Source organism: Mustela putorius, unplaced genomic scaffold (genome assembly GCF_011764305.1).
Source record: "Mustela putorius furo isolate JIRA1106 unplaced genomic scaffold, ASM1176430v1.1 tig00003845_pilon_pilon_pilon, whole genome shotgun sequence".
In the NCBI taxonomy this organism is placed as follows: Eukaryota; Metazoa; Chordata; class Mammalia; order Carnivora; family Mustelidae; genus Mustela; species Mustela putorius.
In genome coordinates, this window is record NW_025421998.1 from 59748306 (window position 1) to 59772058 (window position 23753).

The following is a 23753-nucleotide window of genomic DNA, read 5'->3' on the forward strand; positions in this document are numbered from 1 at the left end:
ATGTCAGGTGGGGCTATATGCAAAACTCTGCACACTCCTCCTAGCTTCTCTGCAATAATTAAAATCTGGTTTCGATCAGTGTTTGGTTTGATGTCTGGTGGTACAGGGGCACAGTGAAAGATAGCTATTAAAAAAAAAAAAAGGGAGATCACAAACTTGAATGAAATCAGGCACAAAATGAGAAATTAAAACAACCCAAAATATTTGCAGCAAGAACAGGTTTTGACTTTTCAAATTTAGTTCTCCAGTGAGCCAATTAATACAGGGGTAATGTGAGAGAGAAATGATGTTGAAAAAGCCAAACGTGCTGGGGAATTTCAGAGATGAGAGCACATGTTGCATAAACAGGAGAGATGGACCAAGATGTGACATTTTAGTTGGAAAATTACTAATGTATGCCTATTTATAAATGTATGTATTTTGATGCCAGATTATGTCAAATTTTTGTGATATTCCGACAATTATACAAAACTAGCTTGTTCCTTATTTAGCTTAAAGATGTACAGGATTTAAAACCCAAATTTAAAATGGCTGGTAAGTAATGCAGCCTGCAGGCTGTCTGATAAATGTGTGCCCCTGAGATGAGCCAACACCCTGAAAAATGAGAAAGCAAAAAACAAAGAAAAGACAAAGATGTGGTGTGTTCTTAGAGTAGGAACCTCTGTGTATCTCCTTGGTACATTATTACTTTTATATATAAGATTTCTATTTCGGGGCATCTGGGTGGCTCAGTGGATTAAGCCGCTGCCTTCAGCTCAGGTCATGATCTCAGGGTCCTGAGATCGAGCCCCGCATCAGATTCTCTGCTCAGTAGGAGATCGAGCCCCGCATCCGATTCTCTGCTCAGCAGGGAGCCTGCTTCCTCCTGAATCTCTGCCCCTACTTGTGATCTCTTTTTCTCTGTCAAATAAATAAATAAAATCTTAAAAAAAAAAAAAGATTTTTATTTCAAAGAGTTCCAAGCTACCTTTCTTGCTACGACTCTCCACATTCCAAAGTCGAGCCCACCACTCTTATGGCCGCACCTGTGATAATTAGATGCTCTTACCCAGTACACTTACCAAACACTTAGATGTGTATACGATGAAAAAGCTTTTGTTATTTACAGAGCAAGGTGCTGTTATAACTTTATTCACTTACTGCACTTTGCACTTAGAAGGAATCAAAAATTCCTATTCAAAACCTCAACCTTCCATGTATCCGCTTCTCTCTGAAACAGAGTCTCAGAATCCATTCTCCCCATCCATTAAGTTAAGAGGTCATTCTGATGCACGAGTAGCATTTTCTTAAAGTTAATTTGGTCATGAACCATCTCTTCCCCAAAGGAGAACCTTCCTTGTTTCAAGGATAATTTTTATTGATGAGAAACATTTTAAAGCAATAAAAAGATAATTTTCTTATTTCTATGACAGTTTCCATTTTGAAAATTTTCTTCTCAAAGATTAACACCACCCCCCCTCCCCGCAATGTTTTTTCTTTTAGGAAAGCAGCTTATCCATCAATAAGGATCCCATCCTCTATTGAAAATGAATCGATTAATCATGTCAAAAGTTCTCAGAGGCTGGTCATAGGGTAAAATGTGTCCTCCACCGCGAACAATTACCTTGGAGAAGAAAAAGAAAAGTTAAAATTTTAGAGAAATGGATGTTCTATATGAATGGAAAGTTTTAGTTCAGATTAAAGTATTATTAGAGCTTCCATGAACTATAGAACATATCCTATCAATCCATGCCTTTGAATACGCTGATTGTCTAAGTGTTGATAGCTTTAATAATAGGCCCTTTAAGGTAGGAGAGGTTTATTGTTGCGCGGTTATTTAACTTAACACAAAGTTGTGTTCATCTTTCACACGTATGGAACTTGAAAAGTGTCTTTTTTCTTTTGGGAGTGAGCTGTCTGCTAGCACGTGCTGTCTGTTATTCTAACCTGGTGAGCCCCTGAGGTGTGAAGACCTAACCTGGGGCCACCTCTGCCTCCCAACTGGGGAGAGGAATCTACCCAACTTCCTCTTCTGTCTGAGCCACGTGGCCCTTACATTGAGCTCTACCTGCCATCTTAGTCTTGGCCATTAATACAGGGGATATTTTGATGCTCCAAAAAATTAAAAAAACAAACACAAGAAATCCTTGACACCCAAATTTTTAAAAGGCCATTTTTTTTGAGTAGCACAGAATTAGAACATTCTCTTTTCCCAACATTTTATGATGAAGAATATTCAAACATAGAGTAAATCTGAAAGAATTTCATAGACTTACGACTTTGATTCTCTCATTAACACGCACTTTACTCATTTTCTCACACTATCCATCCTATTTTTTTTTTTGACACGTTTTAAAGTCAAAAATGGGTATCAGTCCACTTCCCTCAGATTTTGTAATTGTAAAATTAACACACAGTGAAACGCACTTACTGAGTTTGGATAGCAGTGGTACCTGTGACACCTAACAAGATATATAAAGTATTCTGAAATACCTAGAGTTAAGGTAAGTTCAGACTCTTGTGCTTGGTGTCCTACCGATGGGGGTGGAAAATGCGGAGGAAGGGTCGGGGGGGCTGTGGAGGGGACTAGTCTCTGTATTCAGAAAGTCTCTGGTTTCAACAAACGTTCCAAATAGAAAGGGAAAGAACTGACACGGTGTCTGACACGGTGTTGGCAGAACCCCTGCAGGAGACAGCGATATGGCCTGCTGTGTCCGCTGGCATATGCAGAAAAGTGGGCAGGAGTTAGTAGTGGATGAAGGGAGAGAACATAGGCAGGAAAAGGATCACATTCAGTAAGTTCTAGCTGCTAACTCAAAATCAGCAGGTAAAGGCCACCTTAACAAGGCCCTTCATAGCTAGTTTTACCTGCCTCGATCAGAAAGGAACTGAGACAGAAGAAAAGTATACATATATTTTCATAGTGCATTTAATATATTAATAATCCACCCCCAACACTCAGCATCTTATGACCTTGCTGTGAGGAAAGTGGGATCAAGACAATTAGGTGAATTTTGCTTTGCAGCTCACAGCTACGCAAGTTGTACACTGCACAACTAACTTCAGAGAGCTCCATTCATACCAACCTCGGTGACTGAGTGATATGGAGCTCTTAGGAGGGTTGTCCAAGTCACACAATTATTACTCAGAGAATGAGCTGGGACCTGGCTTTGGATGCACACACCAGTGTTTTTTGTTTTGTTTTTTCAAATCCTAGTATTTGTATGAGAATTCTTTACATTTGAACCAAACTTTCCGGCTTAGTCATAGAACATTTTGCCTGGCTCTCAACAGCCCTCTGAGGCAAGTGAGGGAAGTGGACCACCATTACAGATGTGATATTGGACTTAACCCTCATACAAAATTGGAAACACCTGGTGTATGCCGCACGCCATCAATGGCCATTTGGGCCTTGCTGCCATGACAGTGGAGCCTATCTACCATTTTCGTACAAGCAAATGGTAGACAGGAAACCCACAGGCTGAGAGTAAACACATGTGTGATATCAGCCACTTTATGTGACTCTAGAGAAGAACTTTCGCTGCCCCCACAATCCCAGGCTACAATTCTCTTCCTGTAGGTTCCCATCCAAATCTCCGGCTCTGGCAGGAATCTGATGAGTGATTCTGTGCAACTTCAGCTCAGCTGAGGACACTCACGGAAGTTGGGTTTGTGACAAAACCCAGCTGCTGCCTCCACTGGAAATGAATCTGGCAGCAGTGCTCCTGAACAGCAGCGGTAAGCTGAGTCCAAGAGCCGAACGAACGGTCATCCTGCCTCCCCGACCAGAGCTGCAGCTAATGGGGGGGTAACATAGTGCTTTATGGCCCGGGCCTAGACTCAGAGCGCAGGAGCACAACTCGAGGCACAGCAAGCTGTATGACCCTGGGCAAGTCACTTACTTGCTCTGAGCCTTCACTGTACAATAGAGAAAAAATATCACCCTCTTGGGATAGTTGGGAATTATGGGAGCAATTCATGGAATAATGTCCATGGAACATATGGCATAGCGCCTAGATGGTACTCAACAAATATTAGCCACTGTCATTATTCTTTCAACAGTTATCCCTATTCAAAATCCAGGGTCAAAATGCTTGTATCAAATTACCCTAAAACACTGTATTCCTATGTTAGCATTAAGAAATCTCAGGGGGCACCTGGGTGGCTCAGTCAGTGAAGCATCTGCCTTGGACTCAGGTCATGATCCCAGGACCCTGGGATCGAGCCCCACATTGGGCTCCCTGCTCAGCAGGAACCTGCTTCTCCTTCTGCCTCTGCTCTCTATCTCTCTCTGTGTCAAATACATAAATAGAATCTTTAAAAAAAAAAAGAAATCTTGGTTTCAGGGAGTTGTTTAAAACAGCGGTTCTCAAACTTGAATGTGCATCAGAACACCTGAGCTCATTAGAACAGATGCTGGGTCTCACCCCTAGACCTTCCAGCACTGAAGGTCCAGGGCAGGGCCTGATAACTTGCATTTCTAACAATTCTAAGGTGATGCTAATGCTATTGGTGAAAAGACTGCCCTCCGACAACTGCTGTTCAGAAAAACCTTTTCCATCCTTTGACATACCAGGCAATTCTCTATTTATATCATGGGAGAATACAAACAGAAATTTGTTTGACTTCTACTCATGGCCTCACCTTAGTCTATTTTCTCTTGATCATCCGCTTTCTTGGTATACACACACACACACACACACACACACACATTCTAGGACCACAGTAATCAAGTGGTGAAGAAGAGGTGATAAGGTTGGGTGTTACAATTTTCCTTCTCGGTAACCTGCATCACCGCCAGTCTGGTTCTGAGCTGCCATATGTAATGATCAAATGACATCATGAATGGCGTCATTAAGATTGGAAAGAAAAGTTCATTTGGGAACAAAGTCTTTTGCACACACAGCAAAATTCTAAAGTATGTCCCCTAGCACATTGACAGCATTTTACCGATGTTAACCTCAAATAAATATGTGAGTGTGGGGGGAAAAATAACAACAAAAACCCACCCTGTTGTTTATAGCCAAGCTGCTCACCACTCACAAATCAAGGACACAAACCACTCCATGGTTTTTAGAGGTGTATAACACAATGTGACAGGTCTGTGATTCTGTATTTAAATGTGACAGGATTCATCTCAAGGCTCCCCGGATAGAAATGGTCTCATCATCAGAAACTCTGTATGTTGGATGTTTCCACACGAGAGCTGAAACCTCCAAACTCATGCATTCCAGATGTTCCAGAGGGTCACAGATGTGTCATGAATTTTAAAAGGGTTATGCAAACACTTTAAAGCTTCATTCTACTTTATTTATTTATTAATTTTTTTTTAGAAAAAGATACAATCTGGGGCACCTGGATGGCTCAGTCGATTAAAGCCTCTGCCTTCAGCTCAGGTCATGATCCCAGGGTCCTGGGATCGAGCCCCGCATTGGCTCTCTGCTCAGTGAGGAGCCTGCTTCTTCCTTTCTCCTCTCTCTCCACCTGCCTCTCTGCCTACTTGTGATCTCTGTCAAATAAATAAATAAAATCTTAAAAAAAAAAAAAAAGATACAATCCTCCCTGGAACTGGAAACAAGGACCTGGGCAGCAAGGGTCTCCCAGTGGTGCCATTAGCAGTGACAAGATGGAGAAGGAAATTCACACTGGGAGTGTGGGTGTAGGTTTGTCCAGGGAGACTTCGTGGGGGTCTTAGAGAAGCAGCAGCAGTACTGGGTGGGGTGGGGTCGGGACACATGGCACCCAGAGGAAATGCTCTTGCAAATGCAGCAGGGCGTGAAAACCACACAGCATCCACAACAAGCAACAATCTGCACAGCATTCCCCATATGGAGGGTTAGAGAGGAAAGAAAAGGGAGGGTTGAATAGACGATTACTAGTGAGACCATACGATGCCCCATATGATGCGGTGATGGGTGTGTGTGCGCTAAAATACACATAACCTAAAATCACCATTCTAACCATTTTTAATTGAACAGTGGGATTTCATACAATCACAGTGTGGTGCAACCATCACCACTATCTCGTTGCAGAATGTTTCCATCACCCCAAAAGGAACCCTATATCCATTAGCAGTCTCTTCCTATTCTCCTCTCCCTGCGTGCCCCCGGCAGTCAGGAGGCTGCTTTCTGTCTCTGCGGAGTTGCCTATTCTAGACGTATCCAAGAGGGTTTCAAGCAGGGCAGTGATATGCTCAGATGTGCATCCTAGAAAGATGACGTTATGTACAATGAGGGGGCTGATTTGGAGGAAATGATACTGAGGCAGGGAGGTGACTAGAAGGCCGGCTGTTCAGGTGAGAGAGGATGTGGGTGTCTGGGAGAAATGGGGAGAAGGGGAAGGAGAAGAGGGATGTTGGGGTGGAAGCAATAAAATCAGGGACTAATCAGCTGCAAGGTAAAGCGCAAGTGTTCTCCCAGCACATGTACACATCCCCCCCATTTCAGCCTTCTGACATTGGCAGCTTTGCAAGGGGTGGTGCTATTAACAGAGAAAGAAGGAAAGAGGCAGGTTTGGAAGGTGGACAATATGGGATAGGTTTATAGTTCTTGTTTTTCACTCTATGATGATGCAGACACAGGGAAAGAATCTTGCTTGTTATAGTTTCTGATTTACACTAAAGTCAGTTTATTATTTTTTATCTTATTTCATATTTATAAAATCTTACCTTTTAGCTTTCAGACAATGAGCACACATAGAAATGGAATAAATATGCACTCAAATAAAGAATATACTAAAAAAACAAAAGGTACTTGGGAATGAGAATAAAAATATAAGCCAAAGCTTGTTAGCAGCCACCTCCTAAAAAAGAATGGGGCAACCCATTTAAAAAAAAAAAATCAGTAACAACAACATCCCCACCTCCCCTTCCCCTACAAAAGCCAAAGTTGGGTTTTGATCAAGGTTGAACTTCCCCAAAATAGTCAGGGAAAACTTGAGAGTTACCAGTGTGCACTTCTAGTGTAGCAAAGCATTCTTGAACAGGAGGGGGAAAGGTGCTTTAGCTGACCAAAATGTAGCCATCATGGTGGGACATATCCCTAGAGTTATCAATAAGTAGCTTTGGTGCTACCTGACAGTTAGTTCCCTCAGGGCTTTCAAGATATACCATCTTACCTAATCAGTTGCAACAATATCATAATTTCGGATTTCCACCTTTGACTCAACAGCAACAGCATGTGTCAAACCACTCCTCCCACCCCCGCAACACTAAAAGCTGAATTTAAAAAAGGAATGCTATTTGAAAGTATCAGAAAGCAACCAACTGAGAGGCCAGGAGTGTGGACAAAAGAGAATCACAGAGAAGTGAACTGATCATTTTGTCCTTCTCTCTTTGAGAAATTCACCAATTTCTAAGCTTCGCTTGGCAAGAAGTCCAGCAAAAAGTGACAGATAAAAGAATGAACAGCTAAGCAGAGCTTAGAGTGCTTGGGAGACCAAAAAATAAAAACAAAAGAAAATGCAGAAGAAACCAAAGGTAAAATCTGGAATCGCAGGCTTGTCAAGGAGGCATGGCTCCTTAGGCTTTCTCTTAGACCCATGGGAAACAAGGTCTTAGAAGTAATGAAAACCAGAAGCAGGTTAACCCTCCCCAAATCTGAAATCCAGGACCAAATCACCATGTCAGCCCCGGACTGAAGCCACTTGATCTGTCCCTACGTTAACTGCCTTTCAGAAAAAATTAAAGCATTTTTGGAGGAAGATAGCATCATTTTCCTATATTTTTGCCCAGCATTCTGTAAAATGTAGTAGTGTTGCCAAAAGATAAGCTCAAATGACTACAACAAGGGAAAAAGCAGACAACAGAAAGAGACCACAGGGATCCAGATATTGGAGTTATTTGGTATAGGTTTTAAAATAACTATCGGGGCCCCTGTGTGGCTCAGTCATTAAGTATCTGCCTTTGGTTCAGGTCATGATCCCGGGGGTCCTGGGATCAAGCCCTGCATTGAGCTCCCTGCTTGGCGGGAAGCCTGGTTCTCCTTCTCCCACTCCTTCTGCTTGTGTTCCCTCTCTCTGTGTCTCTCTGTCAAATAATAAATGAAATCTTAAAAAAAATTAAAATAACTACGAACAAATTATTTAAGATGTTATGGAAAACACAGAAAAGAGAAAAAAATCCATGGGATGACAAACTATTTAACTATGTTTAACTGGAGTCCCAGAATTAGAAGATAAGGAAGGCATTGTGCAAAAGACATAGTAAAATATAGAAATCATGACTAAAAGCTCCCCCAAATCAACAGAAGTTGTCAAGCCACAGCTTTGAGAAGTTCTATAGACCTAAGCTGGAAAAACCCAGAGAAAACTAGCCACATCTGGGCACATAATTTGGTATACTGCTAACACCAGAGACAGAAAGAAAATACTAAAAGTTGGCAGAAAAAGAAACTGCACTTTCAATAATTTAAAAGAAACAAGAAAGCTGACTAGGTAACAGAAACAATGCAAGCTAGAAGACAGTGGAATTGTATCTTTTGAGTGTTGTTTTTTTTTTAAATTTTCCTTATTTAACTATTAGGGAGAGAGAGCAGAGGGAGGGGCAGTGGGAGAGAATCTCAAGCAGACTCCATGCTGAGTGTGGAGCCCAATGTGGGACTCGACCTCATGACCCAGAGATCATGACCTGAGCAGAAACTAAGAGTTGGATGCTCAAATTACAGAGTCACCCAGGTGCTGCTGTATCCTTTGAGTTCTAAAAGGAAGTAGCTGCCACCTAGGATTCCCACATAAATGACTGCATAAAGGTATTTCAAGGGGGGGAAAAAAACTGGAAAAAGGAATACCAGCAGATCTGTAAAGAAACGTTTGAAGATTGTTCTTCAGAAAGAAGGATGGGACGCCTGGGTGGCTCAGTTGGTTAAGCAGCTGCCTTCGGCTCAGGTCATGATCCCGGGGTCCTGGGATCGAGTCCCGCGTCGGGATCCTTGCTCGGCAGGGAGCCTGCTTCTCCCTCTGCCTCTGCCTGCCTGTGCTCACTCGCTCTCTCTCCCTCTGTCTCTGACAAATAAATAAATAAAATCTTAAAAAAAAAAAAAAAGGATGATCATCCCTACAGATACACAAAAATAAGGAGGAGAATGAAGAGCAATTGAGAATTTACATGTGTAAATAAAAAGAATGTAAATAATAATAATAACATCTTGTGGAGTATGAACCACAGAGAAGTTTTAAAAAAAGGCGACAGTTGCACAAAAGGTGGCATAAATTGTACTGTCAGGTACTCACACATCTGGGAAATGATAAATGTACTAACTTGAAGTCAACTTTCTTAAGTCAGTATGTGTGCTGTAGTTTCTAAAAGGACAGATATTACCCTGATGTTTAGAGCCGCACTGTTTACAACAGCCAAACTATGGAAGTGGTTCGTGTCCATCGACAGATGAATGGCTAGAGGAGATGTGTGTGTGTGTACTTCACTCACACACATACACGCACACACACACACACACACACACACAATGAAATATTAGTCATCATCAGAAACAATGGACTCTTGCCATTTGCAACAGCATAGATGGACCTAGAGAATATAATTTAAGTGAAATAGGCCAGTCAAAAAGACAAATACCAGGTGCCTGTGTGGTTCAGTTGGTTGAGCAACTGCCCTCGGCTCAGGTCATGATCCTGGAGTCCCCAGGATCGAGTCCCACATTGGGCTCCCAGCTCCATGGGGAGTCTGCTTCTCCCTCTGACCTCCCCTCTCAAGCTCTCTCTCTCTCCCTCCCTCTCAAATAAATAAAATCTTAAAAAAAAAAAAGACAAATATCATATGATTTCACTCATAGGTGGAATTCAGGAAACGAAACAAAGGAATAAAGGGGAAAAAACGAAAGAGAGAGACAAACCAAGAAACAGACTCGCAACTACTGAGAACGAACTGGTGGTTACCTGAGGGGAGGTGGGTGGTGGGATGGGTGAAATATGTGATGGCGGTTAAAGAGTACACTTACGATGAGCACTGAGTACTGTATAAAATTGTTGAATCACACTATATTGTACACCTGAAACTAATATAACACTGCATGTTAACTCTACTAGAATTAAAATAAAGAATAAAATTAAAGGATACATAATAAAACAATGTATCATCAATAAGCTCATACTGGTTTTAAGAAAAAGCATTATGTCTCCAAAAGAAAAGACAAAATAGAAGGATGAGAATCAACAGCACAGACATTTCTGTGCAACATGACAGACTTCTGACAATCAGGGAACTTTTAAATTAGAAGAAATCTGTTGATCAAATAATATACCGTCTTTTTAGAGAGATACAAAATGAATGCCTGAGAGGTGAAGACCCTTCAATCAAATCTCTTAGCCTCATCTCACCAAATCAGCTAGGTGTTTCAACGTTCTGTGAATGTCTCTGATTAAAAAAAGAAAAAGTTATGGAAAATTTTTCTCAATTAATTCCAAGAATCTATATGTTAATTTCAGCAAGGTTGATATGAATGACTAAAGTTATAGCCTTCTCTTCCCTTGATCATTATTGCTGTTGGAAACCTAAAAGCACAGTAGTAGGAAGTGATTCGGCATGGTGGTCAAAAGCATGAAGTCAGGATTTGGGAGGTCTGGGTTTGAGTCCAGCTCTGTGACTTTGGCAAAGGGACTTAACTGCTTCTGTTTTCTCATCTGAAGGTAAGAATTAGGGTGACAAATTGTCCCAGTTTTCCCTGAGCTGAGGGATTCCTGGATACAGGATTTTCAGTGCTAAAGCTGAAAAAGTGCCAGGCAATCTAGGATGGTTTGTTGCCCTAAGAATATTTAACTTTCTGGGGTGCCTGGGTGGCTCAGTTCGTTGGGCAACTGCCTTCAGCTGGGGTCACCATCCTGGAGTCCTGTGATCGAATTCTGCTTTGGGAATCCCTGCTCAGTGGGGAGTCTGCTTCTTCCTCCGACCCTCTCCTCTCTCATGCTTTCTCTCTCTCTCTTATTCTCTCCCTCAAATAAATGAATAAAATCTTTAAAAAAAGAGTAACTTTCTGTATGGATTCAAGGAGATAAATGCATATTAACCACTGGATGGTACTCAATTCACAAATATATAATAAGCTCACACCACATGCATATAGACATACACTAAGCACTCAAGTAATAGTCATCATACTATTATTTCATTTTTTATTGTCAAAGGAGTATTTTTTCCCTTTAAGAGCTGTGAAAGATCAGAAGCAACAATACTAATAAATATAAGAGATAGTACTACACTTTTTAGAAGGAAAAATTATATTGTTTACGAGGGACACTATTTCTCTTCCAGGCTTCTTTTTTTATTTCCATGCTATAAATTCTTCCTTCCCACGGGAAAGGTCCAATTAAAGTAAGAAAGCAGATTGAATATGAGCTCAAACTTCTGTCAATATGCTTGACTTAACTGTCTACAGTGAATTTTATCCCTTAAACCTGCCAACACCATGATCCATCCCATTCTTTCCCTCCATCCGCTTTTACCACTTGCAATGCCAAACACCCCCGTCTCCCCACACAGAAATGTCAAGCAAGCAAGACCTTACTTGCCTTAGCAGAATGGCATAAAGCTGTTCTGCCTTTTTCACCCTTTTAAGAACCCACTTGGCAACACAGGATTTGATGCAGTTAAGAAGTAATCAAAACTTTACTTCCTCCATGTCCAGCTTTATATTTAAAATCCACAAAGAGAGAAAAAGCAAAATCCAGTTTGTTAATTACTCTTAACTCAATATTTAACTGTATAATATATGTCTGTAGTTTTCTTTGGGAGGAGAGGGCAGGGGTTACAGCAGCAAATGCTCTCTGCTGGGAGTGTGAGGACCTAGAGTCATTGTCTTCTGGGGAACAGGGAGACAAGAGCTGGCCAACCTGCTCAAGTTTTACCTCCTGCAGACAGCAGTGGGGGAATGGCTCTAGCATTGTGTGCTGGAGCTCAGCAACTGGTCCAGGAGAGCGGACTGTGCACATTGCTGCCCAACTCCACGTTCAGTGTGGTGTCATGCTGGTAGCTTGCAATCAGCCATGGTGGGAGTATTTACACCACGGAAATTGGCAAACACTATAAATCAGTGTCTCCCCTCCCCCCCCACGCCAGTTTACCATCCCAACCCCGGTTCTCTGACATTTTGGCTCTCTTGGGGAAAGAGGAAACATTAGAGCATTCTTTCTCTCTCCCAAAATAAATCAAAGAAACATCTATTCAGATCAGTAAATTATAAGATCCAAAACCTCTCTCTCTGAAATTTTGGCTCAGGAAATCAGATGGGCCAGGTATCAAATATTTGCAGAAAGATGAGAAGCTTCTGCTACCTGCTTCCATTCCTGCCTCTCCCCTACCCCAAAGAAATTCTAGTGTAATTGGCAGGAAGAGTTTCAAGACCACACCACTACATTCATGGATATTTCTGTTTGTATCAGAGCCCCTGTGACATTCCGAAGCTGGTCTGCGTGGGACAGCTACTAACCAGAGAGGGGGTCTAGATTCAACTGTGTTCCTGACCCACAGCTTCAGGGAACTCCAGAACTGATAATGTCCCCAGGTTCCAGGAACTGAGGACATAGGACATGCCAACATTTCATGTTGGGCACAACATTTTCATGATGCCATTGGTTGAAATAAAACAAGGCACACAGTTTTCACTACCAAGCCAAAGACTGTCCAAAGCAAAAATAGTACCCGTGGTCCAGTTGACAATGGGGCAGTATCTTAAGACAACTTTATTTTGTTCCTTCACGCTGCCCCTTTCTCTGCCCCACTCCACCCTCCACCTTGTTTATTTCTGGGCTCTGTTTAACATTTCCACAAGCAATTTTGTGGATCTGGTTACACTTCAAATTAAAACAACAAAATGTTACTGTTTAAAAAGCAAACCCCAATTCCCTTTTTGTTCCTCAAATATCATTAATTTTTAAAACCTATTCTCCATGTGTGGATAATACTTTAAATGTTAGTCTTCTTAGTATTTATTCACTTCCCATAATGAAATGGTTCTCTGTTAAATTTCAATAGATTATTAAAAACCACTCAACAGCTAAGAGAAAATTATGCATCATTGCCTAGCTGTTATACCTCAGTAAATAGATTTGCTATCCAATTTATATTTTAAATAATACAATAAATTAGCTCTCTGAGTATTAACTAAGTGCATATTTGGGTAGCTTAATTTAGAAGCATTCTTTTTATGCTAATCAGCCCTCTCTAATGAAATAGAACCACATGAACTAAGAGGACTCTTGGCAAATAATCAGAGTAAAATTGGGAGTTGCCATTGTTTATTATTTCCTTTGTTTTCAGGAAGCAAGCTGTGTGGGTTTTTTTTTTTTTTAAAGAAAAAGAATCCCCAATGCTAAAAAGTCGATTTTTTTTTTGAAGGAGGGGACATTCTAATCAGCCCCTGAGATAATGAAACTTCTACAACTCCTCCCATAAATTTATTTCCCAGAATATTTCTCCTTTCTTCTCCTGCGTAACACAGAAGGAAATCGTCTTCAGCTGACACAAACAATGCATCCTTTCTCCTTTGAAGGGAATTGCTTCGAACTATTCATTATCTTAGCGCGCCTAGTCTGTTTCCTAGAAGACACTTTGGTATGTATGATGGGTCAGCGACCACAGCATCCCTTGAGAAATGCAGTTTTGTTTTGTTTTCAGAGATCTTATTTGTTTATTTATTTATTTGCGAGAGGCGGGGAGGAGCAGAGGGAGAAGAACAAGGAGACTCCCGCTGAATATGATGTCTGACCCCGGGGCTTGATCCACAACCTTGAGATCATGAGCTGAGCTGAAACCAAGAGTGGCCACTTAACCCACTGAGCCACCCAGGTACTGGTTTTAAAACACACACACACACACACACACACACACACACAGATGGGTGTCAGTATAAGGTGGGGGCCAATTTGATTTTCATTCACCAGACATTCACTGAGTGTTGGGAAGTGTGCTAAGGGGGTTTGCTACAGAGATAAATGATGTTATTCCTGTCCTCAAGGAGCTCAGTGTCAAGTAGGGGAGGAAAGCAATTAAAGAGTTAAATGAAAGAGAAACCCCAGTGTGGTTCATGCACAAAGAGATGCACAGAATGAGGTATTCTGGGAGAAGGGCTTCCTAGAGGTAGTTTGATTTATTTATTCACTTATTTATTATTTATTTATAGGTAATCTCTACACCCAACGTGGGCCTTGAACTCAGGACCAACAACAGTGGCGTACTCTACTGACTCAGCCAGTCAGGTACCCCTTTAGAGGTCATTGTAATCCCTGAAGGTAAATGGGAGTTTTCTGGGCAGCCAGAAGAGCAGAAAGGACCTAATAAGGAATGAAGACTTTATTCTGGAAGTAGCAGGGAGTCAGTGAGAGAATTCGAACAAGAAAACATGATCAGACTTGTGTTTTGGCAAAAGCACCGAGAGAAGAGTAGATTGGAGAGTAAGGGGACTTGTTAAGACCAGCTATTGTCAAAGGAAGTAGTTTAAACCACAACAACTTAAAACACAGAGCATTCTTGAATAGCATCTTCTAAAACCTGGGACTTTTCTTAAAACATCACAAAAGCAAAAACAGTCCCATTTTAGAATGTATAAAGTAGGGGAGCCTCTTTTTAAAAATTTCCTCAAAATGCTGTATTTTTTTTTATTGCTTTATATAAAATCAGTATTTTTCTCTTTAAGTAGTTCTTTGTGGTTTCTTTGTCAAGCACTAGGAAATGAATAAAATCAGCCCACTGAGAAGGATTTAGAAAGCAGATGTGAATAATAGTTACCAATTCTTCTTCTTCTTAATTTTCTGGTAAGACACACAGCAAAGCACCTGGCTAAATAACTTGACTTCCTTGCTGTTTTGGTGGGAAAATGATGGAAGTTGAGGGTCCCTGTGTTGTGTTGTGGAAAGATTCAGATTCTCCTGATCTAGGTCTAGGGCTTGACTACAATCCAAGGCATAAACTGAAATCTGTTTTAGTAGTTGCTTCTTTATACTGAGCCACTGTTGGTGAGTTGAACTGAAAAGGTGCTGAGGACTAAATTCCCTGTTTTTTTTCAGCTGGATATTTAAAAAAAATTTTTTTAATTAATTAATTAAGAGAAAAAGAGAGAGACTGAGACATAGAGAGCAGGAGCGGGCAGAGGCAAAGGAAGAAAGAGACTCCAACTGAGTGGGGATCCCAACATGGACATGACCCTGGGATCATGACGGTGCCAAAGGCAGACATTTAACAGACTGAGCCGCACAGGTGCCCCTAAGCCGGATATTTTGATAGCCAACCTCAGCACAGGACGTTCAGAAAGAAAAACACATCTGCCTAACCAAATCAGTGCTAAGACTTAGACATGACACGTCCATCCCACCTGCTTGCTTTGTGTGGAAGCTACAGTCTTTCCATCTGAGGCCAGCCAGAGAAGATGGGAAATACAGCAAGAGGGAAAGAAGACAAATCACGAATGGCCAACATGGGAAAGGACATTAAGCCTCCCCTTCAATTTCACCTTTCCACGGGGAAAAAAGTCTAGAAGCAAGTCCTAGATTTGGTGAGAGAGTGAAATACTCTGATCTCTTAAACATTACTGGCAAGGTTATAATCAGTTTGGAAAACAGTTAGGCATGATCTGATGGAACTGAAGATGCTCAAACCCTATGAACTCATCAGTCCCACTTCTAGGGATGATTCTTAGACAAACTCTTGGACATGGGTACGAGGAAGGCAAGAATGTTCACAAAAGCAATATTTGTGGTAGCAAAACACTGGCAACAACCCACATGTCCAGCAGCGGTGGAATGGCTGAGGGACAGAATCAAGCAGTGGAATACTATATGGCAACAAAAAAGGAAACCGCACAACTGAACCCATCAGCATGGATGAAATCTCAACATTGCTCAGAGGCAAAAGCATGTTATTACAAAATCCATACAGAATCATTCCTTTTATAGAAAATTAAACATGAGAAGTAAAATATTTATATAGATGTATATCTGTAAAACTATTACTTAAGGAAAAAAAAAAAAGGATGATAAAAACAAAATCCAGTTCAGTGGTTCGCCTCCAGGGGCAATGAGAGAAAGGGGTGAGTACAAAGGGGTTCATTTATCATTGTTTGTTTTATCTCATACAAGTACTATACATACTTTTTGGTTATTCAATTTTTAACTAAAAAAAAGAGAGAGAGAGAGAAACCTCTTATAGTTGCTAACAAAATTTTAAAAAACGAATCTTAAAAAAATATAACATGTTCTCTGTCATGCTCTTTTCTTCTAACACAGAACTGATGAGATGGGCCATGTGTCTAAAACAGTAAGTGGGGAGGATACAGAGAAGCAATTAAAGGGAAACAAAAGCAAAAATGGGAAGTCCCCCCCTGGCAAGCAGCTCTAGGAAGACAGGGCTAGTGCCAGAATCTAAACCTTGGGACTCTGATTGCTGCATAAGAAAATAAATATTAGGAACAAAAATAAACACCCACATCTCCATGCTGGACAGCAGAAGAGCAGAAAGTTCGGCAAACAACTGGGGTTTCTGTTTTGCTGCATAGTTTTTTACTCTCTAACTCTCAACTCCTATATTCCTCTTCTTCCCTGTTTCCATATGTTATTAGAAGCTCAGTGTAAATGGAAAAAAAAAAAAGACAAAAACAAAAAAAGCTGGATGCTTCATTTGTTGTCAACAGGGATGTTTCAGATGACTGATCAACCAGAAGGGACTTGATGTTTTAGAAACATCTCATTACTCAATGTAGCCACTTTTCTTTACTATTATTAGACCACCATGTAGCAAAATGTGGAACATGTCCCCTTGCTCTCTGTTTCCTCCGCCTTTCACCAAGACAGTTTTTTTGTTATGAAGTTACAACTGGAAACAATTGCTGTAGTTCTAGGCCTTTCTGATAAATAATATTTAGTTGAGGCCTAACCTAAAAACATAGTATCTATTAAGGATCCTGTTAGACAGGAGGAGTACATCTTAAACTATGGAAACAGATGAATGCTAAGAGAGGCAGCAGCAATAAATATTTCTTCCATGCTTAGTAGGTGCCGCGTAGAATGTCAAGTAATACACGGATACCCATAATCTCAATGAATCCTAATAACTAATCCCTTCATGAGAGAGAGAGGTATTAATGTTATCCCCACTTCACGGATGAAGAACCTCTTGGAGAAGCCAAGTGACTTCCCCAAGGTCACACAGCTAGCCAGTACTGGAGCAGTGTCTGGCACAGTATCCGGTCTTTTAATCTCAACACTCCGTTGCTTGAGGATGGTGAGAGGAGGAGCTAGAATTGCCAAGGTAATAAGACTAGAGAGAAAATTCAAGTCTACTTGATAGCTAAATTTGTAACTTTTCAATCTGGGGTCCCCAAAGGCTAAAGGCGGTCTATGGTTTGGGTTGGGGAGGATCTAGAAATTATTTTCAATAATTCAAATTGTCTAATGCACAGGCTCTTGGTCTTTTTGGTGCTGTGGACCCCTACGGCGTCTTCTGTAACCCATGGATACTTCTCAGAAAAATGTTTTAAAATACATTTTATATATTTATATATACATATTACAGATTATAAATGAACCCATTATATTGAAATTAACAAAGTCATAAAAAATAAAGTTGGATATAAAAATATATGTACTTTTCTATAAACACATTCAATAAGAACAACCAGTGGGTTTGAGAACTACTGTAATTTCAAAGTAACAGTGATGGTGATGCTGTTTCAAGGTATTTGCAACGGCATTTGTATTTGATATCAAAGTATCTCTGCTTTCTATTGGTGACAGAGTCAAAGATACCGCTAAGGCAGCTGTGGTTTGTGGCCTACATTCATAATGGGAGGAAATGCTAAATTTAAAAATTCATAACAGAAGGAAAAGCTATTTAAGTTTGAGGTTAGTGAAAATAAAATGCATTTTCCCCCCAAGTTCACTGACCCCCTGAATACTATCCACAGACCCTTGCCCTAGGTTAAGAACTCTTTTTTAAGAACCCAATAATCACCTAATGAAAATACTAAGGTTACTCCTCAGTAAAACAGCTGCATTTTTTTTTTGCCGACATGATATTAATTATATCAATCTATCATAATATTTGATCATTAATTGATATCCAGAAACAAATTCAAGATGGCTTGTGGACACCGTCTTCGCTGAGAATGGATCTGGATGATGTTTATAGCAGACCTTCCTGGATCTAGCTGTATCACTTCCGAAAAGTAGCATAAGACACGCTACTATCTAAAGACTTTGCCCGGGAGGACCACATTATTTCAGTACAGCACAGAAGTCAGCTGGGAAAAGGAAGCTAATCTTTTGAGTAAATAACAAGCGTTTTTCTAGGAGTCTGCATTACCAATGGTCTATCAGTGTTTCAAGAGAACAAAGACCACTTGTAAACCAACAATGCACAGCAGAGACTGAGGTCTAAGATTTAGCTTAAGGTTTTGGCTGAGGATTTTACAGAATAAGAGCCCCACCAGTAGATACTATTGACTAGAGGACACTTTTCTAAAAGTGATGTTTCAGATCAATGGCTGGTTTGTTAAGAGTGAAACTATGTTCTCAAGTTTCTGGTTGGCCTGGGAGGAAGTAAAATAGGTCAGGATTTAGAGCAGCCTTTAGGGATCAGAATGAAAGTTTATCCAAACATAAGCCACATGGGGTTCCTAGAAGCCAAAGCCATTTTGGCATCAACAAAGGGGCAAAAGAAATCATAATTTTGGGTTCCTCCAAATAGGATGCATATTAGAATTCCCTAATAAGCTTATATCCTAATGCTCAGGTCCTATCTCAGACAAATAAAGTAAGAATATTTGGAGATAGATACACTGTTTTAGGAAAATGTAGCAAGTTTAACAATGGTACCAAATTCTTTGCCATTCTTCCCATTAAGAGGAATGTGAACTTCCTCTGTGATTGGCTTTGACCAAAAGAATGCAATGGAAATAATATTCTGGGACTTTTGAACCTGGGTCTTAAAAGGACTGACATCTTTTGCTTCTCAATTTGGGAGACCAGCTGCCATGCTTCATAGCCCAGACCAAGACACCGAATGGTTTGCGGCCATATGGAGAGAGCACTGGAGAAGAGAAGGCCACCTCGGATGTCCTAGCTTTTGCCATATTCCCCACGGAATGCAGCTGCATGGATGGCCTTCATGTAGCTCATGTGAGTCAGAACAATCACTGAGTTAAGCCCATTCCACCCACATATGATGAGAAATAATAAACTGTTGTTGTGTCAAGCCACTGAGTTTTGGAGTGATCTATTATTATTCTGTTAATATATAACTGAAAGGGGGAAATATTTACTGATAATTCTTCATTCTTTCTCCTGAAAACTCTGCTGTTTCCATCTTGGAATCTTATATGAATTAAAAAGCAAGGCTGGATCCATCTTTCTAATGCAGACAGAAGACATAATTTCATTGAGAGCTTAGGGGGAAGCTTATATTATGCCAGCAAAGAGCGAGTGATACGAAATCTTATGTGGTGTTAGGCAAACCACCAGCCCCTGCTCTCACCCCCCACCACGCCAACCCTGATAGCTCCCAACTGCATTATCTGGGTGGCCTTTATGGTAGACAGAGAGGTACCATCAGATCCCCATCCTTGAAGGGGGATCTGATGGACTTGTCAGATCAAGGATGGACTTGTCCAGCTGTCAGGAGCTCCGGGGGCTGCCTCAGCTACAGAGAACAGCCTTTCTCCAAGATGATGCCCTTCTTGGGGCAGCCTGCATGTGATGACTGAATGAGGTGGCACTTAAAGATCTGGACATTTTGGCTCAATGAGGGACGCTGATGGAAGAAGAGTTTCTCCAGAGTTCTCTGCCGGGTTGGCTGAGCTTTTTCAGGCCTGCCTCAGCGTTTGATTCCCTCTTCTGTCTATTCTGTTTCTTCCCCAGTCTATTCACACATGTTGATCCCTAATAAACACCTTGCACCCCAAACTTGACCTGGATCCTGCTTCTGGAGAACTCAGTCTGTGACTACCATGGAGCTCTCTGATGATAGAGAAGTCATCCTTATGATGATGATGATGTGACTGCTATATTCTGGCTTTCTGCTCACATCTCAATTCCCATACACAGAGAGAACTATCCCCAGATAAAGGTGATGGAGACAAAGAAGCTATGAATCAGGTTATCTCTCTTCGTATAAAGCAACAGAGCTGGAAGAGAGGTGAAGATTCAGTGTAACAATCTCTATAACAAAGCCAAAACATTTTCCCAGGGAATCAGGTGTATTTGGGAATCATCATCTCAAATCTGTTTAACAGTTACTTTCCTGCATTAAATATTGTTTTACATTCATCTCACTAGGCGAATGCAAAAATCCATTTGTTGCTCTTTGCTTACTCTGATTTTGCCAGTGCAATCAAGGACTCAATGAAGACCTTTCTGGAACTGTTAGTTCCTTCAGAACTAGTTCAGAATGCTCCCTAAGCTGTTTAAAATTCTAAAAATAAGAAGAAAAAAAAAGTCAGCAGGAACTCCAAAAGAGGCAGGTGGCCAGCTCTCTGTCATTCCCTCTGTGGATTATCCGTGGAAACATACAAATCTCAGCCTGACCTTCCTTTGTCCTCCGGGGACTGTGGTTATTCCTTTCTCTATTTTCTAGTTGTGGGAAGTTAGAGAAACAAAAGTGAATGTTAGTTTTAGGAAAGCACACTTAGGAAGCTGGGGCTGTTACTGCTTTCTGTCTGCACACCACGCTTTCCCTGTCCTCCTGCCTCTTGAAAGCACTCTGCTTTCCTTTAGGAAACAGTCTTTTCTGTGTGGACTGGATGTACTGCCAAATGTGCTGGCCACGCCCACCTCTGTCACCAGCGCCACACACAGCCCAGGGCACACATGTAGCCTAGTCTGGCCAACGAAGTATCCTAACCCTTCCCACCTCACTGTCCTCATAGGTCCTGAGAGGCACGATGGCTCAGGGGAAAGATCGAGATTTGTGTTGTCAAATCTCAGGTATGATGACTATTTGAAGCCTGAAGCCGGGAGCTCAGGCAAAACTTCTCTTTGCTCATTTATAAATTAGGAAATATAATCACATAATTTACGGGGGTTATCATTAGTGTTCCATAACCGTGGAGAAAAAGTGTGTGGCAGGTCTGAGAGCTGACAAATGCTGAAGAACTGGTATAGCCCCCATTAGCACGGGCCCTCCTGACACCCTCCTCGCTCAGGGTTTGCAGAACCAGGAGCAGCCCACAGCCAAAACGGAAATTCACACCGGATGTGTCTAGCTGGAGTCTATACTCTGGTCTTGACACCAGGTTGCCTTCTCCTGGTCACAACTCTTCAAAACAGTGAAGCTCGGAGGGTGGGGGGCTGCTTGCCTTTGGTTTCTCTGTACATAACCGCTTGTGGAAGGTCTTGTTCCTGTTGGAAACTCAGGGAGAAGCCCTTGAGGAGAGTGTGGCAGACCACCAGCCTGAGGGCCCCACAAGCTAAGCCCAGGTCAGGGTCAAGGTGGAATCATGGCTCAGGGATTGTGCTTCAGGAGGAGGCTGGAGGGGCTTCCTGTGGCTGACCACGGAGAGTGCTGTATGATACTAGCATGCCAGGCTCTCCCTGTGGACACTTAGCTTTTAAGTCAGTGTGCCTCCACAGTACCCACCAGTTCTCAAACAGCAATCGGTCCTCATAGCTTGGGCATTCCAAAGCTTATCCCCCCACCCCAACCCCTATTCCAGGAGCTCAGAGATGAGCATCATGAAGGTGGACTCAGGATTTAGGTGGAGAACCTCCTTCCAAGAAAGCTCCTACCAGGACTCCCTATTCCCTGGGATCCCCTTCCTTGACCTCTCTCCAACCTGAATTCATCCTACCACTGCCATTTTAAACCTCCAAAAGACCAGCTTCAAAAAGGTGCACAAACATGTTCCATGGTGACACTGTATGCTTCCATCTATCCAAGACACTTAGAGCAGTCAAGTCCATAGAAAGAGAAAGCAGAATGAGTAGAACAGCAGTTGCTAGGGACTGGGGCGGGGGAACACTGCTAGTGGTCAATGGCCATAGGTTCAGTTTAAAAGATGAACAGAGCTATGGAGACGGACGGTGGTGATCGTGCCCCAGTATTATGGATGTATTTAATGCCACTGAATGACACACTTTGAAATGGTTACGGTTAGGGGCCCCTGGCTGCTCAGTTGGTAGAACATTCTCTACTCTTGATCTCAGGCTTGTGAGTTCAAGCTCCACTTTGCGCATGTGGCCTACTTTAAAAAATTAATTAGTTAATTAACTAAATTTAAAAAATGGTCAGGATGATAACCTTCATGTTACATGTATTTTACAATAAAAAAAATTGGGGGAAAAAAAACATTCAGTGGCCTGCCTCCCACTGCTTACCCAATGGAGCACACACCCTTGGCCTACCATCAACGGCCCATGACCCTTCCCAGTCTCTCTCCTGGCTCCAGACTGGAAACCAGCAGGCTGTGCAGTCTGTTGGTGCTCTGCTCTTCAGGCTCCCATTATGAGACATGGCTCACCATGTTTGCTCTGTTCATTTTAGTTAATTTCAGCATCTGCCCTTTTATTAGTATCAGAAATCCCCAGACAAAGCCATAACTTCTTTGGATGAACCTGGCCTCCCCACCTAACCTACTAAGCTCTAGAAAGTGACTGATTTTCAGAGAAGGATAGAGAAAGACCCCAAAAGGAGGAACAGGTTGGTCCTGACAGTGTTGACCCTGGGTTATCACCGGCCAAGGAGGAAGAGGATGAGAACTTGGATCTGCACCATAATGCTATTAAGTCAATACACACACACACACACACACGCGCGCGCATCCCACTATGCAGAAAGTCACTAAGCTGTTTGATCTTGCTTGCTAACTGAGACCTTCTGGGCATTAATGAAAAATAAATATTTCAGATCTCTCTTAGATATCTTACAGATAACTCAGTCCAAACCCTGCATTTTATAGATGAACAAACGGAGCAAAGGCTACTTGCCTGGGTGATGTAGTAAGGCAGTGTCTAATTCTTAGAATGGTAGAGATCGCAAAGGCACATGGCCTTCTAGGCCAGAACCAGCAAGAGGCAACACGTAGCCCTCCTTCAGCAGATCTCCACAGACGGGTTGGAGCTGCCTTTGGGTTTTCCCAAGGCGTCAGCTGACAGGGAATATGTGGAGAGAGAGGCTCCCTCTCTCGACCCTGTTGCTCCCCAGGGACAGCTGTCATTCTTTTGAATGGACACTTTAGGTAACCACTCGGAGACGGGTCTACACTGGTTTTGATTTTTAAATTAAGAGCTGTGGAGTTAGGCAGAGAGTGAACTCTCTTTTTTTGGCAGACATATTCACATTTCTGTTTTGAGTGTCCAGTGCTGAAAGGCAAGTTCGTGGCTAAGGTTCGGTTTTTTCGTTATCAGACGCTGTACCTTTGGACAGGATTCTCAATCCGAGGCGCACAGAGAATGCCTTTCTTAGCACTGGTGCTCTTTTTCCTCCATAATTCCCCATCTCCACATGCCACCCCCGAGCCTACGCTGAGGCGTAAGTGGGCAGGAGCTCTGCCAACATTTTAATGTCCCCTACATAAAACACAGATCCCTTGGTGTGTGGTAAAACACTCCTCGTCACAAACACATGTGGGCCTTGCTGCATTTGTTACCATTTTTTGGCAGCCGGTCGAGGGCCATTTCATCTCTCAGTGTGTTTTGCATTCACAAGAAGAGATAGCAGGCTTAGTGTGGTATTCGTCCCAAGTTTTGGGGTGGCAGCCAATCCCTTCTCCCCACGTTGGTAGTGTGTGCTGTCCCTGCAGCCACAGCCCAGCCTCCCCAGCTAGAGGTTCTATGCTCCGAGC

At 42.0% G+C, this 23753-nt stretch overlaps 1 protein-coding gene and 1 long non-coding RNA gene across 4 annotated transcripts in view; one reads left to right on the plus strand and one right to left on the minus strand.

Moving 5' to 3' along the window:
• Nucleotides 1-1336: 1336 nt before the first annotated feature.
• The window catches only part of CPVL (carboxypeptidase vitellogenic like), a 129008-nt gene continuing 106591 nt past the window's right edge, over nucleotides 1337-23753 (minus strand). For all 3 annotated transcript variants that reach the window (XM_045062829.1, XM_004762557.3, XM_004762558.3), the window contains one exon: nucleotides 1337-1603. In XM_045062829.1, coding sequence (XP_044918764.1) covers nucleotides 1499-1603 — 105 coding nt within the window. In that variant the 3' untranslated portion in view covers nucleotides 1337-1498. The remainder of the gene's footprint in view (nucleotides 1604-23753) is intronic.
• LOC106006843 lies at nucleotides 1599-19172 on the plus strand. Its single transcript, XR_001181136.2, has 2 exons — nucleotides 1599-3717; nucleotides 14109-19172. It is a non-coding gene; the product is annotated as an uncharacterized LOC106006843 (long non-coding RNA).